The 25,792-nt window shown below is 55.2% G+C and overlaps 1 protein-coding gene across 3 annotated transcripts in view; it reads right to left on the bottom strand.

Annotated features, from left to right (window-relative positions):
• The window catches only part of ELN (elastin), a 91,054-nt gene that overhangs the window by 25,329 nt on the left and 39,933 nt on the right, over positions 1–25,792 (bottom strand). For all 3 annotated transcript variants that reach the window (XM_073315471.1, XM_073315473.1, XM_073315472.1), the window contains 13 exons: positions 23,850–23,891; positions 22,352–22,414; positions 21,657–21,701; positions 20,338–20,448; positions 17,106–17,153; positions 16,287–16,403; positions 16,145–16,192; positions 10,833–10,949; positions 10,691–10,738; positions 8,370–8,516; positions 8,228–8,275; positions 308–454; positions 164–211 (listed from right to left, as the gene is read on the bottom strand). In XM_073315471.1, coding sequence (XP_073171572.1) covers positions 164–211; positions 308–454; positions 8,228–8,275; positions 8,370–8,516; positions 10,691–10,738; positions 10,833–10,949; positions 16,145–16,192; positions 16,287–16,403; positions 17,106–17,153; positions 20,338–20,448; positions 21,657–21,701; positions 22,352–22,414; positions 23,850–23,891 — 1,029 coding nt within the window. The remainder of the gene's footprint in view (positions 1–163; positions 212–307; positions 455–8,227; positions 8,276–8,369; positions 8,517–10,690; positions 10,739–10,832; positions 10,950–16,144; positions 16,193–16,286; positions 16,404–17,105; positions 17,154–20,337; positions 20,449–21,656; positions 21,702–22,351; positions 22,415–23,849; positions 23,892–25,792) is intronic.

The following is a 25,792-nucleotide window of genomic DNA, read 5'->3' as shown; positions in this document are numbered from 1 at the left end:
TGTGAATATATCCCAGACATGCCAGCGGCTCCACTGATTGCTCCCAAAGGGACCGACTGTCTCTGGGCTCGGATCCAAGTAGCTACCCACTTCCAGGAGTGACAGGCGGGCACCCCATCACTATGGGCTGCACGGAGGGAGAAGGGGGAGGGAGCCAGCTTACCGTACTTGGCGGCTTTTGCTGCTGCTGCCGCTCCTGCTGGGATTCCAGCTGTTTGGGACACAGTAGAGAGAGAGAGTCAGGGCTCTGAGACGGGGAGAACACAACCCCACAGGCCCATCGGTCAGTCGAATTGTGCAACTTCACCTCCAACTCCTGGGACACCGCCGACACCGGGCACCACGCCAGGGACACCGCCGACACCGGGCACCACGCCAGGGACACCGCCGACTCCGGGCACCAAGCCAGGGACACCGCCGACACCGGGCACCAGGCCTCCAACACCAGCCGCTCCTGCAGAGTTAGAGGAGAGAAACCCAGTCCCGGTCAACGCAAATACCCTAAGTGCCCACTGGAGCCGGGCCAGTGCTATTCTGCTGCTGTGCGCTCCCATCATGTCAGACACATCAAAGGAAGGGGCACTGTAAACATCCTGCACCATCCTGCCCGTTCATCTCAGCAATATACTAGAGAGACAGTCCGATGGGACAGGAATTCATTCTCCAGGGGGATGAAACATCTTCTATTCCAGCAGGAACTAGGGAGGATGTTAAAAAGCAACTGAAAAAGTTATACAAATATTTCAGATTGTATAATTTACACCCAAGAGTTTTAAAAGAGCTGGCCAAGGTGGTTCCAGAGCTGTTGATATTGCTATGTAATAAATCTTCAAACCTGGGCAAGTCCCAGAAGACTAGCAAAATGCCAATGTGTGGCAGTATTCAAATGGGAAAGTGGGATGATCTGGGTAGCTATAGGCCAGGTAGCCTGACATTGATCCTAGGCAAAGTCATGGAATGGCTGATACGGAATGCAGTCAGGAAAGTGTTAAGGATAGCAGCATGCTGTTTAGCATGGTCTTAGCATGTGAGGAGAATACAGTCAAGGAGACAAAGGCAACTATGTGGCCCAGTCAGAGCGCAGACAATGTGGGAGGCCAACGGGGGCCAGTCTTTGTTCCCAGATCCTCAGCACTTGGCCCCAGACTAAGATAAGGTGCAGGGGGGGAAACTTTAATTTACATAGCTGGTGATAGGCCCCTCTGGGGCCAAGTCCCAGTGGGAAATCATCTGTAGCAGAACCTAGCTCTGGGAGTTGCCCTCCTTTTGCTCACTTTGACCCACTCTCTCCTCCCTCATCTGACACCCCCTCCTCCACCCCAACATTCCTTCCCCTCCCTTGCTGACAGCCCCTCCTCCACTCCAACATACCCCTCTACCTGATAACCCTTCCCTTCCTTCACCTCTTCTCTCCCTCACCCGAAGTGCCTCTCCCCTCCTTCACCTGACACCCCCTTTCTTCTCCCGCAACATGCTCCCTGCCTCGCCCAGCACCAGATGGCAGAGCCAGCTGGGGGCAGCAGAGTCAACTCAGCCAGCCTTGCACAGTACAGATTCCCTCTATACCAGGAATTCCCCATGGCCCTTCTCTCCCTGCTTTCATGGTACAGAGTTCCTTTGATGAGCTGGGAACTAAGGCCCTTATGTATGAACTCAGGCAGCTGGAGGCTGACAAAGAAAAGGCCACTCATCAGCAAACCCTGGACTTAAAAGACAAAGAAACTGAGGCCCAGAGACTAACAGGGATTTTACATGTACTGCCTCTGCCATGGACAGTGTCCAAAACTATGGCAGTAAGCTCAGAAGGAGGGTGTGATGTTGTACTCCATATGCTTTATGGAAATATGCTTATGAATATGACGTAACTGGAATATGCTTTATACTAAATATCCTTGGTATGGTGTCACTAGAAAGCTTGTAATTGACTAAATGTGTTCATCCTATTTGTTTGCCTGTATTATTTCTATATCTGAAGTTAAGAGAATAAGATATAAACTTGTATCACTGATGTAAACATATTAAGTGGAGGCCATTAAGGGTGGTCCAGAAACAATCAGTTGTAAATGGCCTTAGTTACTTGAAAGCCTTCCTGTGTATGTGTGGGCCAGCCCATGGGGAATGGAGACTAGGGGTCACCAGGTCACCTGATAATGAAATCCATCTTAAATCTGGTACTTTTCCATTTAGAAGGAGGGGTGGAGACCCAGAAAGACAAAAGATTCCCGCCTTGTGCCAAAGCTATAAAAGGGGGTTGAGCGGGACAAAGGAGGCTGCCAGTCATGAGAAAACCCCTGCTTACCACCTGAGATGTCTGCTGAAACTAACAAGGACTGTACCAGGGAAAGGACTGGCCCTAGACTAGGAAGGAGTCTAGTCTGTGAAAGAAGCTTATTGGAACATTTCTGAGGGTGAGATATTACCTGTAATCAGTATCTTAATGTATTAGGTTTAGACTTGCGTGTTTTTGCTTTATTTTGCTTGGTGACTTACTTTGTTCTGTCTGTTATTACTTGAAACCACTTAAATCCTACTTTTTATACTTAATAAAATCACTATTTTTATTAATAAACCCAGAGTAAGTGATTAATACCTGGTGGAGCAAACAGCTGTGCATATCTCTCTATAGTGTGTGATACAGCAGGGCCAGAGGGCAGCAGGAGAGTGTTAGAAGGGAGCCTTATTCCCTGTAGAGGGAAGAAAGTTTCCTATAGATTAATTAAAGCACCTGAAGCCAATTAAAGCACCGGAAGCCAATTAGAACACCTGAAGCCAGTCACCTGATAAAAAACCCCTGCTTCAATCAGACAGGAGAAGGAGTTGAAGCAGAGTGGATTGGTGTTGGAACAGAGAGCAGTTTGGAGGGAAGCAGAGGAGAATTTGGAGAAGTGCTGCGATGGGCTAAGAAGACAAAGACCCTAGGTTAAGGGACATCTGGTTTGTGCAGAGGAGGGCAGGAAGCCCCACAAGCTGAAGGGCAGGAGAGGGAAGTAGCCCAGGGGAAGGAACTGCTAGTTCCAGTGGTTTACCGCTATCCCTAGGGCCCCTGGGCTGGGACCCGGAGTGGAGGGCGGGCCCGGGTCCCTCCCTCTCCACTCCCCTCCTCTAGGACACTAGTAGGGCAGTTAATACCCCAATTCAGGAGCAAGAAACGGTGCCCTGAAACCCTCCCCCCCAAGAAGAGGGAGCGCGAGACCCATCACATGCTGGGGACTTAAACCAGGGTTAGCCAAAACCCTCCCGTCCCTAAAATGGACAACATGGTCAAGGTCCTAATACAAGCCACCGCCACCCAGCAGGAGGCTACCCGGGTTTAAGCAACCACCCAACAGGAGGCGACTCGGATGCAGCAGGAGACTAATAGTCTATTGATGAGTCAGGCTGCCCAGGACTGAGCCCTGCTGCAAGAGCTGGTGAACCAGATGAAAGCCCTTATGGAGCTGAACCGCAACTGCGATGGGACCCGGACCATACAGGCCAGCTACTGCCTACAGAAAATGACACGGGAGGATGATGTGGAGGCATACCTCCTGGCTTTTGAAAGAGCAGCCCTGCGGGAGGCCTGGCCCCAAGATCAGTGGTCTGGTATCCTCGCCCCGTTCCTGTGTGAGGAGGCCTAGAAGGTCTACTACAATATGGCCGCGGAGACTGCAGCAGATTACTCCCAGCTGAAGGCAGAGATCCTGGCCAGATCCGGAGTAACGACAGCATTGCGAGCCCAGAGGTTCCATGAGTGGCAGTATACGGAGGACAAGACACCCTGATTGCAATTGTTTGACCTGATCCACCTGGCCCGGAAATGGCTGCGCCCTGAGGCCCTCAGCTCTGAGAAGGTGATGGAGCTCCTGGTACTGGACCGGTATATGAGGGGGCTACTACCAGGCCTCCGGGCTTGGGTTGGCCAGAATGACCCCTCCACCTGTGATGAGTTGCTCTCCCTCGTGGAAAGACAGCTGGCAGCCTGTGAACTGTTCCAGACCCCAGGGGGTGAGACACGGCAAACCAGGAAGTCAGCCTCAAACCCAGGGCCCCGCACTGTCGAGAACTCCAGGAGAACCATAACTGGGAGGAAAGACACCGAGGAATGGCCTGTAGCCAAGAAGTGACCTGGGGGTTTGGGAAGAGAGGGCTGGGGGGGGCCGGCCAAATAGCCCCAGGCAGAGGGCGGCAACCAGAATAAGGGGGCGGTGTTACGAGCGTGGGGAACTGGGGCATATAGCAGCCCAATGCCCCAGCAGTAATGGCTGGCGGTAAAATGGGCTATGGAGACTCTCCACTACCACCTACTGGGGCGGCGGTTTACCCTTGTGACAGACCATGCCCCACTCCAGTGGATGCACAGAAACAAGGAGAAGAATGCAAGAGTGACTAGGCGGTTCCTATCCCTGCAGCCCTTCCATTTCCGGGTACAGCACAGGGCCGGAAGCCAACCCGGCAACGCTGGTGGCCTATCACGACAGAACTGCCTCTAGTCCCAAGTAGCCCAACCCCATGGTGTTGAGCGGGGGAGGGGGAGGTATGTGATACAGCATGGCCAGAGGGCAGCAGGAGAGCGTTAGAAGGGAGCCTCATTCCCTGTAGGGGGAAGAAAGTTTTCTATAGATTAATTAAAGCACCTGAAGCCAATTAAAGTACCTGAAGCCAGTCACATGATAAAAACCCCTGCTTCAGCCAGACAGGAGAAGGAGTTGAAGCAGAGTGGATTGGCGCTGGAGCAGAGAGCCGTTTGGACGGAAGCAGAGGAGAGTTTGGAGAAGTGCTGCAGTGGGCTAAGAAGACCAAGACCCCAGGTAAAGAGACACCTGGTTTGTGCAGAGGGAGGGCAGGAAGCCCCACAAGCTGAAGGGCAGGAGAGGGAAGTAGCCCAGGGGAAGGAACTGCTAGTTCCAGTGGTTTACCGCTATCCCTAGGGCCCCCGGGCTGGGACCCGGAGTGGAGGGCGGGCCCGGGTCCCTCCCTCTCCACTCCTCTCCTCTCGGACACTAGTGAGGCAGTTAATACCCCAGTTCAGGGGCAAGAAATGGTGCCCTGAACACCCCATACCCCCCCGCTCCCCTGAGAAGAGAAAGCGCGAGACCCTTCATACTAGTGCCGGCAATTTGCCACAAGTGTTATAGAGGGCAGACACTTTATGACTTTACCTTGTATAAGCTTTATACAGAGTAAAACAGATTTATTTGGGGTTCAGGCTCCCAGAAAGGCTGAATACTGGGTGCTGGGAAACTCCCTGTTAACGGAGAAGCCCCTGGCTGAGTGAATCTCAGTTTCAGTGAACTGCATAGAGGTGTGGCCCAACCTCTGGGTCTGTGCTGGAGCTGACTGGAGTGTCTCACTCAGCAAGAGAAGAGTGGAGGGGCACCTTTTCTGGCAGGAGGGTTGTTCTCAGTGTTCTCAGTGGTATCCCAGCTCATTGAGTGACAGTCTCGAGGAGAGTCTCTGTGACCGAACCCGTCACAGGCTCATTAAGGAGAATCCACGGTACCAAGGACTATCACAGGATCTGTGTACAGTGAAGAATTCTCAGAGGGGGCGTGTAAACAATGGACAATTTTTGACTCAGATCATAGCAAAAGATTTTTCCAGTAAGCTGGAAGAACCTATAAAGGAGGGGAAGTGATATCATCACTTGGTCTCACTCCCCTCACAACTCAATACCTGGAAACAAATCTGGAGAACGAAGCCTTTGAACAGGGAAGGGTTGGGATTCCTCAAGCTGAAAAGAGGAATCCCAGCCTGTGGATGAAGGAACTATACCATCAGGGTGAGACAATGCTTGATTCAAATCCTATCTAGTTTATAGAACTCAGATTGTGCTTCTATTTTTCTTTCTTAGGTAACCAACTTTGATCTCTACGCTTACTACTTATAATCACTTTAAATCTCTGTCTGCTGTTAATAAATCTGTTTTATATTTTACCTAAGACACTGTGTTTGGGTTGAAGTGCTTGAGGAATCTCAGCTCAGGTTACAAAGGCTGGTGTGTGTCCTCTCCACATTGAGGTAGGGGTGGACTGGGTAATGAACTTACACTGCTCAGGCTTCACAAAAAAGAAGCTTACAAGAAGTGGAAGATTGGACAAATGACCAGGGAAGAGTATAAGAATATTGCTCGGGGATGCAGGAGTGAAATCAGGAAGGCCAAATCACACTTGGAGTTGTAGCTAGCAAGAGATGTTAAGAGTAACAAGAAGGGTTTCTTCAGGTATGTTAGCAACAAGAAGGAAGTCAAGGAAAGTGCGGGCCCCTTACTGAATGACGGAGGATGTGGAAAAAGCTAATGTACTCAATGCTTTTTTTGCCTCTGTCTTCACAAAGACAGGTTTCAGAGTAACAGCCATGTTAGTCTGTATTCGCAAAAAGAAAAGGAGTACTTGTGGCACCTTAGAGACTAACCAATTTATTTGAGCATAAGCTTTCGTGAGCTACAGCTCACTTCATCGGATGCATACTGTGGAAAGTGTAGAAGATCTTTTTATGCACACAAAACATGAAAAAATACCTCCCCCCACCCCACTCTCCTGCTGGTAATAGCTTATCTAAAGTGATCACTCTCCTTACAATGTGTATGATAATCAAGTTGGGCCATTTCCAGCACAAATCCAGGTCCCCCCCCACAAACACAAACCCACTCTCCTGCTGGTAATAGCTTATCTAAAGTGACCACTCTCCTTACAATGTGTATGATAAACAAGGTGGGCCCATCTGATGAGGTTCAACAAGAACAAGTGCAGAGTCCTGCACTTAGGACGGAAGAATCCAATGCACTGCTACAGACTAGGGACCGAATGGCTCGGCAGCAGTTCTGCAGAAAAGGACTTAGGGGTTACACTGGACGAGAAGCTGGATATGAGTTAACAGTGTGCCCTAGTTGACAAGAAGGCCAATGGCATTTTGGGATGTATAAGTAGGGGCATTGCCAGCAGATCGAGGGACGTGATCCTTCTCCTCTATTCAACATTGGTGAGGCCTCATCTGGAGTACTGTGTCCAGTTTTGGGCCCCACACTACAAGAAGGATGTGGAAAAATTGGAAAATGTCCAGCGGAGGGCAACAAAAATGATTAGGGGACTGGAACACATGACTTATAAGGAGAGGCTGAGGGAACTGGGATTGTTTAGTCTGCGGAAGAGAAGAATGAGGGGGGATTTGATAGCTGCCTTCAACTACCTGAAAGGGGGTTCCAAAGAGAATGGATCTAGACTGTTCTCAGTGGTAGCTGATGACAGAACAAGGAGTAATGGTCTCAAGTTGCAGTGGGGGAGGTTTAGGTTGGATATTAGGAAAAACGTTTTCACTAGGAGGGTGGTGAAACACTGGAATGCGTTACCTAGGGAGGTGGTGGAATCCCCTCCCTTAGATATTTTTAAGGTCAGGCTTGACAAAGCCCTGGCTGGGATGATTTAGTTGGGGATTGGTCCTGCTTTGAGCAGGGGGTTGGACTAGATGACCTCCTGAGGTCCCTTCCAACCCTGATATACTATGATTCTATGAGTACAGCCCTGGGGTCCTAAGCTGCGGAGCTGGGGGAACTGGCTGGAGCCCCTCTTGCTCATTAGTGAGTGGCTGGCAAAAGCATTCAAGTAACTCAGCTGGATATGTGTCCCTGCCTGTGGATGTCTGTGTAAGTGCAGTACCTGGAGAGATTTGCAGCTTGTCACAGCAACGCAATGTGAGAGGGAGTCCAGGTTGGTGAGACAGAGGGCTCAGCGGTACCCCAGGTCCAGGTTGCACCCTGGGGAACCCATCACACCCGGGCCCTGGTGCGGGGCTCTGGGAATTCACTGACCGGCACATCCCAAACGGCTTCGCCCGCAGCCCTCCAAACTGAGCCGTGGGGCAGCAGCCTGCCCAGAGTGACAGGGGAACACACTCTGTGCTGTCACACTGTCTGAAGCTTCCCCATGCTTTCTACTGGCTGCAGGGAGCCTGGCTTGTAGCCGGAGCTGGGATCCCAACTCGCTCGCTGGCCACCCTGCCCCCCATTGCCAGTGGACCTAAGGCAGGAGCTCTCTATGCCACGTGCTGCAGGGCAGGGTGAAGCTCCATGGGGAACGGGGAGGGGAGGGATGTGAATATATCCCAGACATGCCAGCGACTCCACTGATTGCTCCCAAAGGGACAGACTGTCTCTGGGCTCGGATCCAAGTAGCTACACACTTCCAGGAGTGACAGGCGGGCACCCCATCACTATGGGCTGCACGGAGGGAGAAGGGGGAGGGAGCCAGCTTACCGTACTTGGCGGCTTTTGCTGCTGCTGCTGCTCCTGCTGGGATTCCAGCTGTTTGGGACACAGTAGAGAGAGAGTCAGGGCTCTGAGACGGGGAGAACACAACCCCACAGGCCCATCGGTCAGTCGAATTGTGCAACTTCACCTCCAACTCCTGGGACACCGCCGACACCGGGCACCACGCCAGGGACACCGCCGACACCGGGCACCACGCCAGGGACACCGCCGACTCCGGGCACCAAGCCAGGGACACCGCCGACACCGGGCACCAGGCCTCCAACACCAGCCGCTCCTGCAGAATTAGAGGAGAGAAACCCAGTCCCGGTCAACGCAAATACCCTAAGTGCCCACTGGAGCCGGGCCAGTGCTATTCTGCTGCTGTGCGCTCCCATCATGTCACCCCAGGACTCCTGCCCCATCCATCCCACCCTGCTCCCTGTCCCCTGACCGCTCCCAAAACCCCCACCCCTGACTGCGCCCCAGACCTCTGCCCCATCCAACCCCTTCTCCTTCCTGTCTACTCCCCCCCCTGCCCCCATTCAACCCCCCACCCCCTGACCGCCCCGACCCGTAGCCATACTCCCGCCCCCGGAACACCACCCCCCGAACTCCCCTGGCCTCTATCCAACCCCCCGGCTCCCTGCCCCCTGACCACGCTACCTGGAGCACCGGTGGCTGGTGGCGCGGCTGCACCAGGACAGGTAGCCAGGCCGCCCGGCTGGAGCCAGCCCAGAGACTGGGTCAGGCCAGGCCCCAGGAGCTCGCAGACCCCCCGCCCAGAGCATCGCGCTTGCAGCGCAGTGAGCTGGGGCTGCGGGGGAGTGGGAACAGCAGGGGCGGGGCCGGGGCTAGTCTCCCAGGCCAGGAGCTCAGGGACTGGGCAGGAGGGTCCCGCAGGCCGGATGTGGCCCGTGGGCCGTAGTTTGCCCACCTCCGCTCAAGTAGCTTTCTTCCCCGATGTGATTTTTGCCCAGACAGACTCTGTCTTATCCATTCCATCACTTCTAATTTCTTTACAGTCGACCTCGTCATTGATATACAATGCTACTCCACCACCTTTGCCTTTATTTCTGTCTTTCCTGAACAGCACATGCCCTTCCACACCTGTACTCCAGTCATGGAGTCCAGGGATGACCTGGGGAGCTATAGGCCAGGTAGCCTGACATCAATCCCGGGCAAAGTCATGGAAGGGCTGATATGGAATGCAGTCAGGAAAGTATTAAGGATAGCAGCATCCACGTCATCCCTACAGTTAGGGAGACAAAGGAAACTATATGGCCATAACAAAGGGAGGACTGGACCCTTCATGGTGCCCGGTCAGAGTGCAGATGAAGTGGGAGGCCAACGGGGGCCAGTCTTTGTTCCCAGGTCCTCAGCACTTGGCCCCAGACTAAGATAAGGTGCAGGGGGGAAACTTTAATTTACATTGCTGGCGATAGGTCCCTCTGGGACCAAGTGCCAGTGGGAAATCATCTGTAGCAGAACCTAGCTCTGGGAGATGCCCTCCTTTTGCTCACTTTGACCCCCTGTCTCCTCCCTCATCTGACACCCCCTCCTCCATCCCAACATGCCCTTCCCCTGATCACCCATCCCCTGGCTCATCTGACACCCCCTCCTTCACTCCAACACGCCCCTCCCCCCACAACCCTCCCCTCCCTCTCCTGACAGCCCTCCTCTCTCACACCTTGACACACGTCTCCTCTCCCTCACTTGAAGTACCCTGTCCCTCCTTCAGCAGAGACCCCTTTTCCTTTCCCCCAGCACACCCCCGCCTCACCCAGCACCACATGGCAGTGCCGGCTTGAGGTCAGTGAAGCCACCTCAGCCAGCCTTGCACCGCACGGATTCCCCCTACACCAGGAGTTCCCCATGGCCCTTCTCTTCCTTCTTGCATGCTGCAGTGTGCGCTTGATGGATTGGGAACTGAGGCCATTATGTATGAAGTGGATTCACACAGGCTGATGATAGAGCTGAAAAGAACATGCCCCGGGCCCTGGCGAGGGGCTCTGGGAATTCACTGACCGGCACATCCCAAACGGCTTCGCCCGCAGCCCTCCAAACTGAGCCGTGGGGCAGCAGCCTGCCCAGAGTGACAGGGGAACACGCTCTGTGCTGTCACACTGTCTGAAGCTTCCCCATGCTTTCTACTGGCTGCAGGGAGCCTGGCTTGTGGCCAGCGAGCGAGTTGGGAGCCCAGCTCCGGCTACCCTGCTCCCCATCACCAGTGGACCAAAGGCAGGAGCTCTCTATGCCACGTGCTGCAGGGCAGGGTGAAGCTCCATGGGGAACGGGGAGGGGAGGGATGTGAATATATCCCAGACATGCCAGCGGCTCCACTGATTGCTCCCAAAGGGACCGACTGTCTCTGGGCTCGGATCCAAGTAGCTACCCACTTCCAGGAGTGACAGGCGGGCACCCCATCACTATGGGCTGCACGGAGGGAGAAGGGGGAGGGAGCCAGCTTACCGTACTTGGCGGCTTTTGCTGCTGCTGCCGCTCCTGCTGGGATTCCAGCTGTTTGGGACACAGTAGAGAGAGAGTCAGGGCTCTGAGACGGGGAGAACACAACCCCACAGGCCCATCGGTCAGTCGAATTGTGCAACTTCACCTCCAACTCCTGGGACACCGCCGACACCGGGCACCACGCCAGGGACACCGCCGACTCCGGGCACCAAGCCAGGGACACCGCCGACACCGGGCACCAGGCCTCCAACACCAGCCGCTCCTGCAGAGTTAGAGGAGAGAAACCCAGTCCCGGTCAACGCAAATACCCTAAGTGCCCACTGGAGCCGGGCCAGTGCTATTCTGCTGCTGTGCACTCCCATCATGTCAGACACACCAAAGGAAGGGGCACTGTAAACATCCTGCACCATCCTGCCCGTTCATCTCAGCAATATACTAGAGAGACAGTCCGATGGGACAGGAATTCATTCTCCAAGGGAATAAAACATCTGCTCCACCAGGAACTAGGGAGGGTGTTAAAAGGCAACTGCTAAAGATATACAAATGTGCCGGACTGCATAACCTATACTCAAGAGTTTTAAAGAGCTGGCCGAGGAGGTGCCAGCGCTGTTAATGTTGATGTAATAAATCTTCAGACCTGGAGAAGTCCCAGAAGACTAGCAAAATGCCAATGTGTGCCAGTATTCAAATGGGAAAGTGGGATAGAATCATCAAATCATAGAATCATAGACTTTAAGGTCAGAAGGGACCATTATGATCATCTAGCCTGACCTCCTGCAAAATGCAGGCCACAGAATCTCACCCACCCACTCCTGTAACCAACCCCTAGCCTATGTCTGAGCTACTGAAGTCCTCAAATCATGGTTTAAAGACTTCAAGGTGCAGAGAATCCTTTAGCAAGTGACCCCGTGCCCCATGCTGCAGAGGAAGGTGAAAAACCCCTAGGGTCTCTGCCAATCTGCCCTGGAGGAAAATTTCTTCCTGACCCCAAATATGGCAATCAGTTAAACCCTGAGCACGTGGGCAAGACTCACCAGCCAGACACCTAGGACTCACCAGCCAGACAATCTGTAGTAACTCAGATCCCACCCCATCTAACATCCCATCACAGGCCATTGGGCATATTTACCGCTAATAGTCAAAGATCAATTCATTGCCAAAATTAGGCTATCCCATCATTCCATCCCCTCCATAAACTTATCAAGCTTAGTCTTGAAGCCAGATATGTCTTTTGCCCCTTCTGCTCCACTTGGAAGGCTGTTCCAGAACTTCACTTCTCTGATGGTTAGAAACCTTCATCTAATTTTGAGTCTAAACTTCCTGGTGGTCAGTTTATATCCATTTGTTCTTGTGTCCACATTGGTACTGAGCTTAAATAATTCCTCTCCCTCTCCGGTATTTATCCCTCTGAAAAATTATTGAGAGCAATCATATCTCCCCTCAGCCTTCTTTTGGTTAGGCTAAACAAGCCAAGCTCTTTGAGTCTCCTCTCATAAGACAGGTTTTCCATTCCTTGGATCATCCTAGTAGCCCTTCTCTGTACCTGTTCCAGTTTGAATTCACCCTTCTTAAACATGGGAGACCAGAACTGCACACAGTATTCCAGGTGAGGTCTCACCAGTGCCTTGTATAACGGTACTAACACCTCCTTATCCCTACTGGAAATACCTTGCCTGATGCATCCCAAGGTTGCATTAGCTTTTTACACGGCCATAGCACATTGGCGGCTCATAGTCATCCTGTGATCAACCAATACTCCAAGGTCTTTCTCCTTCTCTGTTACTTCCAAGTGATGCGTCCCCAGCTTATAAACAAAATTCTTGCTATTAATCCCTAAATGCATGACCTTACACTTCTTACCATTAAATTTCATCCTATTACTATTACTCTAGTTTACAAAGTCATCCAGATCTTCCTGTATGATATCCCAGTCCTTCTCTAAATTGGCAATACCTCCCAGCATTGTGTCATCCACAAACTTTATTGGCACATTCCCTCTTTTTGTGCCGAGGTCAGTAATAAAAAGATTAAATAAAATTGATCCCAAAACCGATTCCTGAGGAACTCCACCGGTAACCTCCCTCCAGTCTGACAGTTCACCTGTCAGTGTGACCCGCTGTAGTCTTCCCTTTAACCAGTTCCTTATCCACCTTTCAATTTTCATGTTGATCCCTATCTTTTCCAATTTAGCTAAAAGAAATCGAGGTAAATTAGAACCATTACGTTTCCTTTGTCTAAAAAATCTGTTACCTTCTCAAAGAAGGAGATCAGGCTGGGTTGGCAGGATCTACCTTTTGTAAAACCATGTTGAATTTTGTCCTATTTACCGTTGACCTCAATGTCCTTAACTATTTTCTCCTTCAAAATTTTTTCCAAGACCTCGCATACAACAGATGTCAAACTAACAGGCCTGTAGTTACCTTGATAACTTTTTTTCCCCTTTCTTAAAAATAGGAACTATGTTAGCAATTCTCCAGTCATATGGTACAACCCCTGAGTTTACAGATTCATTAAAAATTCTTCCTAATGGGCTTGCAATTTCATGTAACAATTCCTTTAATATTCTTGGATGAAGATTATCTGGCCCCCTGATTTAGTCCCATTAAGCTGTTCGAGTTTGGTTTCAACCTCAGATGTGGTAATATCTACCTCCATATCCTCATTCCCATTTGTCATCTTACCATTATCCCTGAGCTCCTCATTAGCCTCATTAAAGACTGAGGCAAAGTATTTGTTTAGATATTGGGCCATGCCTAGATTATCCTTCAATCCAATCCACTTCCCTAACTAATTTCCTTAATTTTTTAAAGTTAGCCCTTTTGAAACCAAAAACCATAGTCACAGATCTATTTTTGTTTATCCTTCCATTCAGTTTGAACTGAATTAGCTCATGATCGCTCGAACCAAGGTTGTCCCTTACAACCGTGTCTTCTACGAGGTCCTCACTGCTCACCAAAACTGAAACTAAAACGGCATCCCCTCTAGTCGGTTCAGGAACTCCTTGGTGAAGGAATCCATCAGCTATCGCATCCACGAAAATCTGAGCCCTATTATTATTATGAGCTCTTGTCCTCCAGTCTATATCTGGGAAGTTAAAGTCTCCCATGATCACACAATTCCCATTAGTATTTACTTCATTAAAAATATTAAAGAGGTCTCTATCCATATCCAGATCAGATCCTGTTGGTCTATAGCACACCCCAAGCACTATCCCAAGGGAGGCTCTAGTGCAGGGGCGGGCAAACTTTTTGGCCTGAGGGCTGCATTGGGCTTCGGAAATTGTATGGAGGCTGGTGAGGGGAGGGTGTGCCTCCCCAAACAGTCAGGCATAGCCCAGCCCCTTATCCCTCCCCCCCTCCGGCTTCTCGCCCCCTGTTGCCCACCCCGGGACTCCTGCCCCATCCATCCCACCCTGCTCCCTGTCCCCTGACCGCTCCCAAAACTCCCACCCCTGACTGCCCCCCGGACACCTGCCCCATCCAACCCCTTCTCCTTCCTGACTACTCCCCCCCCGGGACCCCTGCCCCCATTCAACCCCCCACCCCCTGACCGCCCCGACCTCTAGCCATACTCCCGCCCCCGGAACACCACCCCCCGAACTCCCCTGGCCTCCATCCAACCCACCGGCTCCCTGCCCCCTGACCACGCTGCCTGGAGCATCGGTGGCTGGTGGCGCGGCTGCACCAGGACAGGTAGCCAGGCCGCCCGGCTGGAGCCAGCCCAGAGACTGGGTCAGGCCAGGCCCCAGGAGCTCGCAGACCCCCCGCCCAGAGCATCGCGCTTGCAGCGCAGTGAGCTGGGGCTGCGGGGGAGTGGGAACAGCAGGGGCGGGGCCGGGGCTAGTCTCCCAGGCCAGGAGCTCAGGGGCTGGGCAGGAGGGTCCCGCAGGCCGGATGTGGCCCGTGGGCCGTAGTTTGCCCACCTCCGCTCAAGTAGCTTTCTTCCCCGATGTGATTTTTGCCCAGACAGACTCTGTCTTATCCATTCCATCACTTCTAATTTCTTTACAGTCGACCTCGTCATTGATATACAATGCTACTCCACCACCTTTGCCTTTATTTCTGTCTTTCCTGAACAGCACATGCCCTTCCACACCTGTACTCCAGTCATGGAGTCCAGGGATGACCTGGGGAGCTATAGGCCAGGTAGCCTGACATCAATCCCGGGCAAAGTCATGGAAGGGCTGATATGGAATGCAGTCAGGAAAGTATTAAGGATAGCAGCATCCATGTCATCCCTACAGTTAGGGAGACAAAGGAAACTATATGGCCATAACAAAGGGAGGACTGGACCCTTCATGGTGCCCGGTCAGAGTGCAGATGAAGTGGGAGGCCAACGGGGGCCAGTCTTTGTTCCCAGGTCCTCAGCACTTGGCCCCAGACTAAGATAAGGTGCAGGGGGGAAACTTTAATTTACATTGCTGGCGATAGGTCCCTCTGGGACCAAGTGCCAGTGGGAAATCATCTGTAGCAGAACCTAGCTCTGGGAGATGCCCTCCTTTTGCTCACTTTGACCCCCTGTCTCCTCCCTCATCTGACACCCCCTCCTCCATCCCAACATGCTCTTCCCCTGATCACCCATCCCCTGGCTCATCTGACACCCCCTCCTTCACTCCAACACGCCCCTCCCCCCACAACCCTCCCCTCCCTCTCCTGACAGCCCTCCTCTCTCACACCTTGACACACGTCTCCTCTCCCTCACTTGAAGTACCCTGTCCCTCCTTCAGCAGAGACCCCTTTTCCTTTCCCCCAGCACACCCCCGCCTCACCCAGCACCACATGGCAGTGCCGGCTTGAGGTCAGTGAAGCCACCTCAGCCAGCCTTGCACCGCACGGATTCCCCCTACACCAGGAGTTCCCCATGGCCCTTCTCTTCCTTCTTGCATGCTGCAGTGTGCGCTTGATGGATTGGGAACTGAGGCCATTATGTATGAAGTGGATTCACACAGGCTGATGATAGAGCTGAAAAGAACATGCCCCGGGCCCTGGCGAGGGGCTCTGGGAATTCACTGACCGGCACATCCCAAACGGCTTCGCCCGCAGCCCTCCAAACTGAGCCGTGGGGCAGCAGCCTGCCCAGAGTGACAGGGGAACACGCTCTGTGCTGTCACACTGTCTGAAGCTTCCCCATGCTTTCTACTGGCTGCAGGGAGCCTGGCTTGTGGCCAGCGAGCGAGTTGGGAGCCCAGCTCCGGCTACCCTGCTCCCCATCACCAGTGGACCAAAGGCAGGAGCTCTCTATGCCACGTGCTGCAGGGCAGGGTGAAGCTCCATGGGGAACGGGGAGGGGAGGGATGTGAATATATCCCAGACATGCCAGCGGCTCCACTGATTGCTCCCAAAGGGACCGACTGTCTCTGGGCTCGGATCCAAGTAGCTACCCACTTCCAGGAGTGACAGGCGGGCACCCCATCACTATGGGCTGCACGGAGGGAGAAGGGGGAGGGAGCCAGCTTACCGTACTTGGCGGCTTTTGCTGCTGCTGCCGCTCCTGCTGGGATTCCAGCTGTTTGGGACACAGTAGAGAGAGAGTCAGGGCTCTGAGACGGGGAGAACACAACCCCACAGGCCCATCGGTCAGTCGAATTGTGCAACTTCACCTCCAACTCCTGGGACACCGCCGACACCGGGCACCACGCCAGGGACACCGCCGACTCCGGGCACCAAGCCAGGGACACCGCCGACACCGGGCACCAGGCCTCCAACACCAGCCGCTCCTGCAGAGTTAGAGGAGAGAAACCCAGTCCCGGTCAACGCAAATACCCTAAGTGCCCACTGGAGCCGGGCCAGTGCTATTCTGCTGCTGTGCACTCCCATTATGTCAGACACACCAAAGGAAGGGGCACTGTAAACATCCTGCACCATCCTGCCCGTTCATCTCAGCAATATACTAGAGAGACAGTCCGATGGGACAGGAATTCATTTTCCAAGGGAATAAAACATCTGCTCCACCAGGAACTAGGGAGGGTGTTAAAAGGCAACTGCTAAAGATATACAAATGTGCCGGACTGCATAACCTATACTCAAGAGTTTTAAAGAGCTGGCCGAGGAGGTGCCAGCGCTGTTAATGTTGATGTAATAAATCTTCAGACCTGGGCAAGTCCCAGAAGACTAGCAAAATGCCAATGTGTGCCAGTATTCAAATGGGAAAGTGGGATGACCTGGGGAGCTATAGGCCAGGTAGCCTGATATCAATCTTGGGCAAAGTCATGGAAGGGCTGATATGGAATGCAGTTAGGAAAGTATTAAAAATGGCAGCATGCCATTTAGTATGGTCTTACAGAGAAGAGAGCCTGTGAAAGAAGCCTGGCATTGTCTGGGATGAGAATACAAGTTTGGGTAACAAGGGCAACTATGTGGCCATAAGAAAGGGAGGATTGGACTCTTCATGTTGCTGTGTGCACTGAAGGCCATCTTACCGTACTTGGCTGCTTTTGCTGCTGCTGCTGCCGCTGGGCTTCCAGCTCCTGGGGATAAAGGAAGGAGAGGAAATCTCAGAAACCTGACACCACACAGACACAGAACGCAGAAGGCACATCGGCAGAGCCAGCTAAGCGCATTCACCTGCCACACCTGCAGCCCCTGGGCTGCCCCCAATACCGGGCACCAAACCAGGAACTGTACTGACACCAGGCACCAGGCCTGGGGAACCACCAGCCCTGGCTGGGCTCCAGCACCTGCAGAGAGCAACTGGAGTGAGACACAGCAAGAAGTAAGAGCACAGGGAGGAGAACCAGTCCTCTGAGGGGAGAGGAGGGAAGTCCAGGAAAACGGAGACCATGCGTGTCACAGAGTCCCTGGGCGATGCTCTGGAACTGCACCCCATGAAGCCAGTCAGGACTCTGGGGCAGTCGCCTTTCTGTGAGCAGCCTGTCTGTAGGACACAAAGCTCACACGGCTTCCACCTTCCTGGGTCTGACCTCGGAGCATTCAGCATCCTCTGCCCCTCCGTGCGCTTCCCCCCAGCGAGTCCGCTCAGGCGGGGTTCCTGGGGAAGCCAGAGGGTCCTGCCCCCCAACTCCGCAGTCAGACGTGACTCTCAGCCAGCCAGTAAAACAGAAGGTTTATTAGACGACAGGAACATGGTCTAACACAGAGCTTGTAGGTGCAGAGAACCAGACCCCTTAGCTGGGTCCATTTTGGGGCCAGTGAGCCAGACAACCACGTCTGCACTTCACTCCATGTCCCAGCCAGCCCCAAACTGAAACTCCCTCCAGCCCCTCCTCCTCTGCGCTTTGTCTCTTTCCTGGGCCAGGAGGTCACCCGATTCCTTTGTTCTCCAACCCTTCAGCTCCAACCCTTTGCAGGGGGGAAGGGCCCAGCCCATCAGTTGCCAGGAAACAGGGTGTTGGCCATTCTCTGTGTCCAGACCCCTGCACACACCTGCCCTGTAGGGCTCTGCAACGATCATACACCCTTCTCTCACCCCCTAGATACTTAAGAACTGCATAGGGGAAACTGAGGCACCCCCACACTATTCAGAGGAAACATTAAGAACAGTCCCACTTCGTCACAATGCGCCCTGTTCTATCCTGGGCAGGCATGAAGAGCAGACTGGCCTCTCACTCCAGAAACATCCTGCTTCACCAGTGCGGCTAGAGCCCAGCTTGGATTGGCAGCTTTTTTTGGAGTGAGAAGGAAGCCCCACTTCCGGGGTGCCCCCTCCTAGGCCTCCATCCAGGAACCAGTTCTGGAGTGCCATCACCACCACAAAGGGACGATGGAGCGAGCAGGGAGTTTTGCCTCCATCCAAATCCACCCTGGACACCCACGACTGAAAAGGGCTGCCCACACGGGGCACCCTTTGCAGGAGAAAGCTGGGAGAGATGTCCAAGCTCAAGCCTTCCCACTGCTCTGTGGGGCCAGCCTATCCCAGCCTGGGATGGGACACATCTCTGTGTGCGCTCTGGGCTAAAGCCCTGGGAGCCAGGACGCCAGGCTGGAGCTAGGTTTCAGAGTAGCAGCCATGTTAGTCTGTATCAGCAAAAACAACAAGGAGTACCTGTGACACCTTAGAGACTAAAAAATGTATTTGGGCATAAGCGTTCGTGGGCTGGACCCTCCGATCCTGCAGCATGCCGCGCACCATGGACCTGGCTGTCCTGGTTGCACCTTTCACAGCAGGTCACTCCAGAGCAGCAACTCTGGTGATACTGGAGGAGAACCTGCCCTCGCCTCTGCGGTTATAAGGCGAGACAGCTGTGCTGGAACTCAGCTGACGGCCTGGGAAGGATTCCCTGTGCCGTGGGGCAACAGGCATTGCCTGCCCTCAGGAGTGCTGTACTCAGAGCTGCCATGAGAGGTCCTCTGGCTGACAAGCTGTGAATCAATGGAGCTGGTTGAGGAGTGAGGAGCAGGAGCCCTTTGTGCACAGGCTAGTGCGCTGCACTGATGCCGCGGCTCGTGGGTGCTCCGTGCGAAGGACCCTACTGCAGCTAGACACAACCGGCGCCCAGCGTTGCTGAGGAAACGAATGTGACGTGTGCACCCCCACTGAAACCAGGGGTGCCTCTTCGCTGACTGCTGGAGGGGAAACAGAGCTGTGTCTCGTGCACATTCACCATCGCTTGCACACTCACACACAACACTGCCTGGGAGCAGGGCTTTCCAAAAGCAAAGATCGCACACACACCCCCCAACTCCCAAGAGAAAGCAGCTGCTGTCGTGGAGCTGAAAGGTCCTGGGGAAACACATCACAACACACAGCTAGCAGAATGGAATCTACCCGGACAAGCTGCTCTCCTCCCCATCAATGCTCCGCTGGTGCAGATCTGCTCGGAGCTACACCAGTGTGAATGCACAGACCTCCTCAGTGACCCCCGAGAGCGTCTCCTGCTGACATAGCTACTGCCACTCACAGGGGCTGGAGTAATTCAGGGGACGGGAGAGCTCTCCCATCTGCACTAGCAGCCCTACAGTGGCACAGCTGCACTGTAAGCTGTCTAGTGTAGCCATAGCCTGGGTTACCATGAGCTCAGCTGTGCAGGTCTCAGAGGGAGCTATAAAAAAAAGCTGTGAAACATCATGGCTTTAAAGTCTGATATCAGAGGCCCTTCTAGTGCAGGAAACAAATGCAGAATATCCCATCAGGCTGCAGAAATCCCCCTTTGCAGGCAGGGGATAACGTTCCCTCTCTTGCCCTGCAGGGCTGGGTAACCTGGCTTTAAATCAGGACAGAGAAGAGCTGTCCCTGGGGCAGGGCTGAGTCCTGCCTACCCTGGGCCGTGGCATCCTCTGTCCTCTGAAACTGCTCCGGGTGGGTCCGTCCCGGGGAGATGGATTGTGGGCTCAGGGCAGGTGAAAAGGTCAAAGGTGCTCCATAAACCCATTTATCTCATGGCTCAGCTGTTTGCCCTACGGTGCTGATTCATCACAGAGACTCTGTGCCAGGCATGCCACAAGAGGGACGCAGCACCTCCCGGCCAGCAACTGCCAGAGCCAGCCCTTAGGAGCTGCTCATCCCAGTGGGCCTGCGGGGAACAATCAGAGCCCACTCACCATACGCTGCTGCTTTTGCTGCTGCTGCTGCCTGGCTTCCAGCTCCTGGGTCACAAGGGAAGAGAGTCAGGGCTCTGAGATGGGGAACGCAGGCTCTGAGATGGGGAACGCAGCCTCACAGGCCCATTGGCTGGGCTAGTCAAGCACATTTACCTGCAATCCCTGGGACACCTGCAACTCCAGGGAGACCCCCAACGCCAGGCACCAGGCCTCCGAGACCTCCGACTCCGGGGATGCCAGCAGCACCAGGCACGACACCAGCACCTGCAGAGAGCACAGGAGCCAGACGAGCATCAGCACTCTGGTGCAGGGAGTGCAGAACGGCCCAAATCCCAGCAGAATCAGTGGCCAGGGTTACAAAGTCAGGGTCCACTCCAGAGTGAATGGAGCAGCAAGCTGCCCGCAGTGTCTCGGAGGGGCCCCGCTCACCAGGCTTCCCTACCAGTGCCCCTGCCTTTTGTGGAACGGCACAGTGAGGCCAGGCCTCCCAGCCCCCATCCAGGCAGGTCTCGCAGAGAACGTCTTTCTCTCTGGCTACACTGTGTCGCCCCATGCACCAGTCGTTATGTCCTTCATGGTGCACGTTCTCCCAGCTGTACGCGAGGCCTGGATGGCAGCGCAGGGCTGGAGCAGCGTGCCCAGGCTGACGTGCTGGGCCCATTAGTCCCTGTTGCCCTGTATCATTGCTGAGTCTAACACCACAATGGCGCTGCTGCCAAAGAGGCCTGGGACAGAGCAGCCCACATGCCCCCGCCGGCCAGAGCGGTGCAGGACGTGAGCACACACATGCTGCCCAGCCCCTCTGGGTGGCAGGGGAAGTCCAGTGGGACACCAGCACCTGGCCTTCAGGGGACCCCTCTCCTGGATCTCCAACTGGGTTCACTGGTCCTGCAGTGGGACCTTAACCCTACCCTGAGGCACTCCCAGCCTCACATCCCTAGGCTTTCCCCACTGCCTCATGCTGTGAGCTGCAGGCCCCACCAGCTCTGCAGTGCCATGGCTCACAGTGAGGGCTCTGCCGGGCTGTACTGGGTGGTGCAGGGACAGTCTGAGGGGCACACCCCAGAGCTGTGGTTGGCAGGTCAGGGTGGGGGTCTCAGGCTTTCGCTCTGGCTCTCTGGAAAGCCCCAAGGTGGGCTGGCCCCGATGCCCCATCACTCCCTGCCTCCTGCTCACATACACTCCAGCCCACAATGGCACCCCAGGGCTGGGGTTTCCAGCAGCCGTGGCTCCTTCGCAGGCTGAATGGGAACAGGGGTCCCTGGTGCTGCTGCCCATGGATGGAGCTGGGGTCTGCAAAGAGCAGGTTTATCCATCCGTCTCCATGCTGCCTTCCCAAGGGAGCCCGTTACCCGCCTGGCTCCTGCCAAACACACCACTCGGTTCCCTTTGGTGGTGCAGGCTCCGCAGTGCCACTCTCTAGCATCTTGGCCCATGCCCATCACCATGGCATCTAGGCTCAGGCAACTCACCATATTTAGCTGCTGCTTTAGCTGCTGCTACCTGAGCTCCAACTCCTGGAGACACAAATAAGAAGACGTTCAGAGATCTGGACTTCATCACATGCCTGCAGAACAGCCGCCCCCAGACCCCCTCGGCCACCCTCCAAACCCTGGCCACCCCCGTACTGAGCCAGAGAGACCCTCCTGGGTCTGCCTGTCACGTGAGGGGAACTCGTCCTTGGTGTCTGTGAAGGCGTCTGCCCTGCAGCAACCTGGCCTCTCCCCCATGGAGAGGCACAGAGTCAAGGAGCCCTGGCCACCGCCCAAACACCTGGCCCCCACAGTGAGAGCAATCCTACTGCCACGCACCTCGCCCTCCCCTGGAGCCAGCCCCATGCTCCCTCCCCCGAGAGTCAACTCTTCTCCCCTGCCCCAGCCACTCCCCCTCCCTTGAGTTAGCCCACCACTTCCCCAGAGCCAGCCCCATGCCCCTTCTCCCCCTCCCCCCAAAGCCAGTCCCTCTACCCCCTCCCCCAGAGCCAGCCCCATGCCCGTCCCCACAGAGCAGCCTGCAGCCTGAGCAGACTGGGAGGAAGGAAGGCTGGCTGGCCAGTCGCAGGGCCTGGCTCAAGGCCCCATTCCTGTGCCAAAGAGCGTGGGAGGCTCTAGGCAGCTGCCCCCTCGGCTCAGAGAGCTGCTCCCTGGGAAGAGGCCAAGCAGCGCACCTGTCCCTGTTGGGTATCCTGCCTTTCCCGCAGCACCAGCACCTAGCCCACCTGGTCCGTACCCTGCAACCACAAAGATCAGAGGACTCTGTTAGACCGTCCCATCAAGGCAGGCTGTGATGGGAGCAGGGCAGCCCAAAGGGCAGGGCATGCCAAGGCAGCCTGGGGATGTGGCAGAGTCCTGCTAGGTGGGAGCCAGATTTCCAAACGTCTTGGAGTGAGGCTGGCTGAGGCGTGAGGCATGTCCTCGGGGATGGCCAGTGCTCAGCTTACCGAGCCGCCGGAGGGAGCCAGGCTGGGGCCTCAGGACATCTGGCTTACAGCCCTGCGCTGCCGGGATGCCAGGAATTCAGGGAGACGGCTCCAGTTTGGGCCAGCCTCCAACTGGGAGATGTGCACAGTTGTCAGCATTCTTCCTCCCCTGCAAGTTGGCCCAGGGAGGCCGCTGCTCTGCACGGGGAGCAGGAGGGTGCATGGGCCTCCAGGAGGGGAGACTTGCACTCAGGTCTCAGGTAACAAAGTACAGCAATCAACAAACCCTGCTCTCCTCATGGAGCCCCTGGTCTGGCTGCTGACCTTGCTGGGGCTTCGATTGCACATGTGGCCAGGTCACTGTAGGTGGGTCACAGCACCGTCCCTTCTCTGCCTGGCAGCCCTGGGGCCAGCGCTGACTATGGGCGCAGGGACGTGGGGCCACAGCCCTGCACAGTCAACTCCAGCGAAGCAGGCACTGGCAGTGACAGCTTATGGGCCCAGAGTGCCTGGCCTGGCTGAGCTGTACTCATTGCAGGACCACAGCAGGGCAGAACAAAGGCAGCTCTGAGCCACCTTCACCCTCCCCAATGCCAGGCCACCAGCGCTGCCCTGGTCCCAGCTGCCCACAGCCCCAGGGGTCACTTGGGCAGGCAGGGATCACAGAGACACCCCTTTGAACAAGAGGATGGGAAGCGGGTGCCCGAGAGGTAAAAGCTGCCTTGTGCTGGGGGAGCAGTGCTCAGCACCCCCATCTCCAGGCTAGGAGCTTGTCAGCATGACAGTGAGCAGCCCCAGTGCTCTCTGCTCGGTGTGTCTGGCACTGTGCGTCCTGAGACCCTCCCAAGGTGGGAGGCCAGGTCGTGTGAGCAGGCAGAGCTTTCCCTCAGCTGGGGGAAGGGCAGGGCTCACACGGGCTATCTGAGCAGCCCCCGAACCGCCTGCAGCCCTGTGCGAACCTCTGTCAGCTCGCCTGGCCTCTCCAGACACCAGCTGCTCGGGGATTTGGTGCCAGCTCACAGCCTGGCTGGCCACAGGTCTCAGCTAGTAGGAGACTCCTCCCATCGGCCACCCTGGACAGGTGTCGGCACGGACCCCTCTGAGGTTTGGAACAGCTAGGGACTCATCCAATGGCTATGGACTCATCCCTCGTCTCTGCTGGGAAGCTGCGTTTAGGATTAGAAGGGGGAAGTCACAGATGGCCCTGACCTTATCCTGGGAGGGCAGAGAATGAAAGAGCACTCACCGTAAGGCAGCTTTCCAGTGCTGTAGGGCAGCCCATAGCCACCTAGCGAGAAAAAACACACGGGGACGGGCGGTGAGTGCAGCAGCCTGTGCGTGTGAGCTCCATCCCACCTGCCCTGCAGGCCCGGGGCATCGTGTCCCTGCCACTGCCAAGCAAGACCGGCACACCAGCCACGCCATTCAAAGCCCAGCTCTGCTCCAGTTCAGAAGTGCCCCTTTTGCTAGCACTCTGTGGAACATGAGCTGTCCAAGCTTAACTCCAAGGGAGACTGTCTCAGAGCCACCTCTTCCTGCAGCAAGCGCCTGCAGACTCCACTTCCTGTCAGCCACTGGGCCAGGGTAGCGCCAGGCAGTGAGACCCCCGGCCCCACACTCCTGATAGTGGCAGCAGAACCCTCCCAGCTGGTTAGGGTGCCACTTCTCCGATGCTCTGGGGAGCTTCTGCCCCAGGCCGAGGGCGGCACTACCCACAGCCCACCTCCCAGCAGAGCATGTTTCCGAGCATGTCCCCCAGCACAGGCTCAGCAAGGAGCCCCCGGAAGGCTCTGCAGTGAGAGTTGCTCCCTCCTGGCTCTGTGCTGGCCACAGCCAAATGAGAGGCTTCGGTGGAGTCAGTCTTTGGGAGTTCCTGCTGAGGTCAGCAAGGGGGCTGGGGCAGCATGTGGAGAGGAACATTGCTACTGGGGAGCAGGCGACTAGGGATGTTGCAGTGGAACAGTCTCCTAGAGAAGGGCTGGGAGCCCCATCGCATGGGACATATGAACCAAGGCTGGACAAACCACACGTCAATATGGAACTCCAGTAGCCTGGCTGCAGGGAGCAGGGCAGCCTGCTCCATCTCTAGAGTAAGCCAGGCAGGGCCTGGGGAGCCCAGTATCTGGGGGGGACCAGCCCCTCAGGGCTCTGGCAGGAGCAGATCGAGAAGAAGGAAGATTTAGGCCCAAAGGCTGAAGAGAGGCTGCTGGTTTCAGGAATCTCCATTTTTGGTGCCCAGCCTGAGACAACTTGATCTGAGCCCATGTTAAAAACTGTGGGCCTGAGCGCCACCAGAGCACTCGGGGGGTGGGGGGGGAGGTGTTTCTCCCCTGGCACCAGAGCCGTCTCCAGTCAGAGGGGGCTGGAGTGCAGGGATCAAAGTGAGTCAGAGCTTTGTTGCTCATGTCTCTGTGGGTGGAGAGTGCTCTCGCTCCTCCTGCAAGCCAACATGTGGAGACCAGATTTCCCTGAGCCCATTCCAGGCATTCCCACATCAACACGGCCCTGACAGAAAACAGAGCTCTCTGGCCAGATGCTGCTGTGAGCTCTGTGCTGGGGAGACTCCATTTTACAGGATTCTAGCAACCCACCAGTCCCTAGGGCTAGTTGTCTCCACATGCCCCACGGTACCATCGGCACCTGGACATGCCTGCCGGGCTCTTACTGGTGATAAGATAAGCAGGCTGAGCTGTGAGGCCATGTTAGTGCGCTGATCTCTGCCTGCCTGCGTGCTCCACAGACAGGGAAATTAAGGTACAGCACAGCCTGCTCAGAGACCACAGACTCAGCCTGGACTAGAACCAGCTCTCCCAAGCTCAGGCCTGCACCTGTCGGCCATGAGAGCTTTCTGATAATTGGCTAGGCAGTGGCGACGGCGGGATTTTGTTTCCTCAGCACTCTAAACAGAAGCAAAAGGCATCAATGGCTGCATTACTGGTCATCTGTGTGCTGGGAGCTCACACAGCCAGGAGTTATACACAGTTTGGGTGGTGAACAGCCTGGCCTCTCTGGGAGAAGGCTCACCAGGCTATGCTTGTGCCATGGCTGTGAGATTCCAGTCCGTTAGCCCCACGGGCTGCAAGTGGGGACATTGGCGGAGTACTGTGCTCACCAAACTCAGCCAGCAGCCCGAGGAGCATGAGTCTCTGAGCCTCAGACCACATGGCCTTGGTCAGCGCCCTACCAGAC

This window comes from Lepidochelys kempii, chromosome 17 (assembly GCF_965140265.1).
Source record: "Lepidochelys kempii isolate rLepKem1 chromosome 17, rLepKem1.hap2, whole genome shotgun sequence".
NCBI lineage: Eukaryota > Metazoa > Chordata > Testudines > Cheloniidae > Lepidochelys > Lepidochelys kempii.
Note: the sequence above shows the minus strand (reverse complement) of the source record. Positions and strands in the feature narration are given on the sequence as shown.